The sequence below is a fragment of the Cherax quadricarinatus genome, unplaced genomic scaffold (genome assembly GCF_038502225.1).
Source record: "Cherax quadricarinatus isolate ZL_2023a unplaced genomic scaffold, ASM3850222v1 Contig1114, whole genome shotgun sequence".
NCBI classification, from domain to species: Eukaryota; Metazoa; Arthropoda; class Malacostraca; order Decapoda; family Parastacidae; genus Cherax; species Cherax quadricarinatus.
Genome location: NW_027196140.1, coordinates 28,910 through 34,890, shown reverse-complemented (window position 1 = coordinate 34,890; position 5,981 = coordinate 28,910). Strand labels below are relative to the sequence as shown.

Genomic DNA, 5,981 nt, shown 5'->3' with positions numbered 1-5,981 from the left:
TAAAGTTAAACAGACGAGTGTTGACAGTAACAGAAGCGGCTCCAGCTGTGAGTCAAGATACTGGAGCCAACTTTGTGTTTTGGAGTGACAGAGATGGCTCGAAACCATATAATGAGTGATTGTTACTATAAAGGTAACAATTACTGTGTGAATGAACGGTTTATATAACCGACAAGTTAGTTTAATGTTTATTATACACCCCATACCCATCCTGTGGGCGGTAGTCATAATGGGTCCAGGGACTGAGCCCCAAAGTTTTGATAGCTAACCGACAAGTTGATAAATAAGACACTTGAGCAACTTTTGGGAATCTTTATTCTGGAAACGTTTCGCCAGCCAGTGGCTTCTTCAGTCCTAATTCCACTTTCTCTGCATTGGACTGAAGAAGCCATTGCTAAAACACACTAACCATGGAAGATGGCAGAGCAAGGCAACAGCAGACTGGTGACAAAGATATAGGCTGTTACAAGTCTGAGGGATCTAGCCTGGATGCTGTCTAGAATACTCGAACAAGACGACATTAGCATAGTTCTGATTCACAGGTTTTGATTTGTAAATTAGAGGTGTTCTTGAGGGAGGTAGTGATGGTGTACCACCAGAGGATGATAGCTGGAGGGTCGTCCTAGTGGTTAGTGGGAATGAACCACTAATTTAGTTGATAGTCGTCTTGACAGTGGTGGAACTTGTGGCTACTTGCATCACAGGTCGTGAGTTGAAGCCAGTCTAAAATAAAGAATAAAACCAAAATGAAAAACTGAAAATCTTAGACCTTGTAGTGTTTTAAATGATCTTATTGGCCTTAATATTAAGCTATTAATAAGTGTGTGGGATTACATAAACCCTAGAAATTGTAATTTTGAACTTCCGTTTTGTGACACATTTATAACCAGAGCCCGCAATGAGTAATGCTGGTATAAACACAGCCCACGATGTATAATATTAATATACAAACAGCCCAAATTGAGTAATATTAACACAAGACGCCAGAGCCTAGTGAGATTATGTTGCAAAACATTTTAGCCTAAACTGGGACAAGGGAACATTTAGAGCAGTTCCCTCAGAGTTGGAGGTTGTCTTTTACAACTACTGTTCTCTCATTACCAAGGCTCTGTGACAGCTACTTCAACTACAGTACTTACGTTGCCGGAGCTGGAGGGTGCACAGGCGCTTTTCCTTAGATTGGAGAGGCTAATGGTGCGTTTCCTTGGATGGGAGAGGCTAAGGGTGCGCTTCCTTGGACGGGAGAAGCTAAGGGCGCGTTTCCTTGGACGGGAGAAGCTAAGGGCGCGTTTCCTTGGATGGGAAAGGCTAAGCGCACGTTTCCTTGAATGGGAGAAGCTAAGGGCGCGTTTCCTTGGATGGGAAAGGCTAAGGGCACGTTTCCTTGGATGGGAGAGGCTAAAGGTGCGTTTTCATGGATGGGAGAGGCTAAGGGCGGGTTTTCATGGATGGGAGAGGCTAAAGGTGCGTTTTCATGGATGGGAGAGGCTAAGGGCGGGTTTTCATGGATGGGAGTGGCTAAGGGTGCGCTTCCTTGGATGGGAGAGGCTAAGGGTATGCTTCCTTGGATGGGAGAGGCTAAGGGTACGCTTTCTTGGATGGGAGAGGCTAAGGGTACGCTTCTTTGGATGGGAGAGGCTAAGGGTACGCTTCCTTGGATGGGAGAGGCTAAGGGAGCGTTTCCTTGGATGGGAGAGACAACTGGCTTTGTTCCATCGGTCTGAGATGCAGCAGGTTTGTTTGCATCAGTGGGGGAGGTAGCAGGTTTGTTTGCATCAGTAGGGGAGGCAGCAGGTTTGTTTGCATCAGTGGGGGAGGCAGCAGGTTTATTTGCATCAGTGGGGGAGGCAGCAGGCTTGTTTGCATCAGTGGGAGAGGCAGCAGGTTTGTTTGCATCAATGGGAGCAGTGGTGGTGGCAGGCGCTTCAGTCTTGCCGTCTTCGTCGCTATCTTCTGCGGAATCATCAGACTGCAAAGGAAAAGGAAAGCGGATTTTCACATTTAAGCATTTTTTCGGCTTCCCATTTTGTTTAGTTCTATTTAACTTTTATTTTATTTTAATTTTTATATTTCTAACTGTGGCCACAATAGCGACGTGACCACAGGTAACATCTCCCAACAGCACACATACAATCAACACAGGTAATGCTACTCACTGGTGATGCAGCTGGTTTTGCATTACGGGTCTGGATGGAGTGACTTAGTGGCACTGATTGGCTGCCAAAACTCAAAGGACTGATGGTAGTGGTGGTCGTCTCGAAGAGAGAACCAGACTGGGCAGCTGTGTAAACAAAAATAAGAGTAAAACAAGGTGGAAAAAGATGTATGAAAAGAGCATTTTAATACAAAGCAATACATTTCTTTAAATCAGTGGTATATAATACCTAGAAATTTATGGTTAAAACTCACGTGCAAGACCCGGTTATCTTTGGTGAGAGACGTTTCGCCCGCCAGGAGCATTAATCTCATCATTAGACTGCTCTGGGCAGCTGTGAAGATTCATTTAGATACCTTTACATCCTGATTTTTAGATAACTTCTCGTTCTCCACAAACTGAACATTACAAGGGAGAAAACCCTGAAGTTGGTGAAGGGCTCCTTAACGGAAGATTTGAAACTGCACACGTTATAATAATAATAATATTAATATATCTATTTATACAAGTACATTTACAAGATGTACAATCGATAGCTGACATCAGTGACATACTGCTATACAGACTGCCGCTTGTTATGTAGAGCATTTCGAGCAAATTAGGTCAATTTTGTCCCCAGGATGCGATCCATAGCAGTCGACTAACACCCAGGTACCCGTTTTACTGATGGGTGAACATGGACAACCAGTGTAAGGAAACACGTCCAATTGGTAGATGGATCTATAATTTCCTAACAAATAGAACACAAGGAGTAGTAGTCAACAGAGTAAAGTCTGAGGCGGCTACGGTGAAAAGCTCTGTTCCACAAGGCCCAGTACTCGCCCCCATCTTGTTTCTCATCCTCATATCCGACATAGACAAGGATGTCAGCCACAGCACCGTGTCTTCCTTTGCAGATGACACCCGAATTTGCATGTCAGTGTCCTCCATTGAAGACACTGCAAGGCTCCAGGCGGACATCAACCAAATCTTTAAATGGGTCACAGAAAACAATATGAAGTTCAATGACGAGAAATTTCAATTACTACGATATGGAAAATGTGAGGAAATTAAAACTTCATTGGAATATAAAATAAATTCCAACTACACAATAGAGAGAAAAACTAAAGTAAAAGACCTGGGAGTGATCATGTCAGAGGATATCACCTTCAAGGACCATAACATTGTATCAATCGCATCTGCTAGAAAAATGACAGGATGGATAATGAGAACCTTCAAAATCAGGGATGTTAAGCCCATGATGACACTCTTCAGGTCACTTGTTCTATCTAGGCTGGAATATTGCTGCACACTAACAGCACCTTTCAAGGCAGGTGAAATTGCTGACCTAGAAAATGTACAGAGAACCTTCACGGCGCGCATAACGGAGATAAAACACCTCAATTACTGGGAGCGCTTGAAGTTCCTGAACCTGTATTCCCTGGAACGCAGGCGGGAGAGATACATGATTATATACACTTGGAAAATCCTAGAGGGACTAGTACCGAACTTGCACACGAAAATCACTCACTACGAAATCAAAAGACTCGGCAGACGATGCACCATCCCCCCTATGAAAAGCAGGGGTGTCACTAGCACGTTAAGAGACCATACAATAAGTGTCAGGGGCCCCAAGGCTGTTCAACTGCCTCCCAGCATACATAAGGGGGATTACCAATAGACCCCTGGCAGTCTTCAAGAAGGCACTGGACTGGCACCTAAAGTCAGTACCTGACTAGCCGGGCTGTGGTTCGTACGTCGGGTTCCGTGTGGCCAACAGCAACAGCCTGGTTGATCAGGCCCTGATCTACCATGAGGCCGCGAGGGCGTTGACCCCCGGAGCCCTCTCCAGATATCTCCAGGTATGTTTCCACCCCTTCTCAGGGAATCGAACCCTGACCCTTGCCATGTGAAGCGAGAACTTTAGCCACCAGTCCACCTCATTTCTATCATTACCCAGGCGCAGTATGACCCCGTACGAATTTATGTCCTCTCAATGAACAAAATAACACTAATATGCAAATTGATTTTGTTACTAAAGTTAAATATAACATTTAAAATCTTACGTATGTCCATGCTGGAATGCGATAAAATTTATGAATTCACAGACAACTTATTCAGAAATGTACAAGACTGATCAAAGTGTTTTATGTACAGTGGTATAATACAAACTATTCTGGAAAAATACTCTGACTTGGATCACTGTAAATAAAGCTAATATTTTTATTAATAACTCATTGTAATTGTTATCAGGTGTAGACGTGTTAATGGTTCATTACCTTTGTATCTTGTTCAGCTATCAAAACTTTACGACTCAGTCCCTGGACCCATTATATACCTTTGTAATCTTTTTGACTACCACCCACACCGTGGGTATGTGGTGCATAATGAAGATTAAACCAAAGTTATCAATGCAAGTCTGCATAAGTGTTGCCAAAATAATATAACAACCTGGTTGATCAGACCCTGATTCACCACGAGGCCTGGTCTCAGACCGAGCAGCGGGGGCGTTGACCCCCGAAATCATCTCCAGGTATACTCCGGGTATCAGCACCAGTGTGAAACCTTCACCTGGATGAAATAATCATATCATCCACATTAAGGACCTTCGACTTCAGTAAACATGTCAATACAAGTCAATAGTTAGTTTAATATGTTTATTATGCACCCCATACCCATCCTGTGGACGGTAGTCAAAAGATTACAGAGGTACATAATGGGTCCAGGGACTGGGCCTCAAAGTTTTGATAGCTGAGCAAGTTACAGAGGTAATGAATTCACAATTTACAAAGGTAATGAACTCACAATTTACAAAGGTAATGAACTCCAGGTAGGTCTAGTCACAATCATACAAGTCAATACATAATCTTAAGTGTTGGATTTTGAAACTTTCAGCAATTTAATGCCCATGGGACTCCGATTACCTACCAGCACCTACTGACCCGCTCCTAAGAACCTAGTTAATACCCACAACTCATTCCTTTAACAGAGGGTAAGTTAAGCCTGTACATAAAGATATTAAACTGGCTAACTGACTCCGTGATGGTACCTACAAGTGGACAAAAAGAGTATGATAGCCACTTACCCGGGGCAGCGTTGGCTGCTGCAGCCAGAACTGTAAGAGCGAGAAGCAAGAAGCTCTTCATATTTGGGAGTTCTTCTACTGTTGTTGACTGTAAAACAAGTGGACCGAGATCATTCCAGCCAGGCCCTTATATATGCTCCATTTGATGCAGTATTCAGAGCCGTACACAAGTATTAAGGAACCACCTTGAGGGGCATGAAGTAATGAACAATGACTAATATTTTGTTAAGATGTATAACAGTGCCCATGTGTGAGGGTATTCAGCACAACTGTGTATGAATCATTTGGAACTGTGTATCATTACAAATACTTGTGGAAATACTGTGAAGCCTTTATCTTTCCACTTTATGTGCCAGGATAATTTTACAACTAGAAATGCTTAACATTATAGTTAGGGAAGGGAACTGAAGGTCAGTCATGTTTACAATATTTCTCACACACAGCGCACCTCGGTAATCTGTAAATACCTTTGTAACTTGTCAGGATTGTGACCAGATCTACCTGGAGTTCATTACCTTTGTACCTTGTTCAGCTATCATAACTTTGGGGTCCAGTTCCTGGACCCATTATGTACCTCTGTATTATTGTAACTACCACCCATACCATGGGTATGGTGTGCATAATAAACATATTAAACTAACTAAACTAACACAGCGTCGAACAAAATAACCAGTTTCTTTAAATCAAATAAAATCAAATCAAATCAAGTTTATTCTCTATAAAGATTACAATACGGGGTTTACATATTTTAGGTTATTGTGT

At 42.8% G+C, this 5,981-nt stretch overlaps 1 protein-coding gene across 1 annotated transcript; it reads right to left on the bottom strand.

The window, feature by feature from the left end:
• Positions 1-298: 298 nt before the first annotated feature.
• On the bottom strand, positions 299-5,366 carry LOC138851596 (skin secretory protein xP2-like). Its single transcript, XM_070080855.1, has 4 exons — positions 5,220-5,366; positions 2,157-2,281; positions 1,140-1,969; positions 299-723 (listed from the first exon to the last, which is right to left on the bottom strand). Exons 1-3 carry the CDS (start codon positions 5,278-5,280, stop codon positions 1,175-1,177), a joined length of 981 nt encoding a protein of 326 aa, XP_069936956.1. The 5' UTR covers positions 5,281-5,366; the 3' UTR covers positions 299-723; positions 1,140-1,174.
• Between the last annotated feature and the right edge of the window lie 615 nt (positions 5,367-5,981).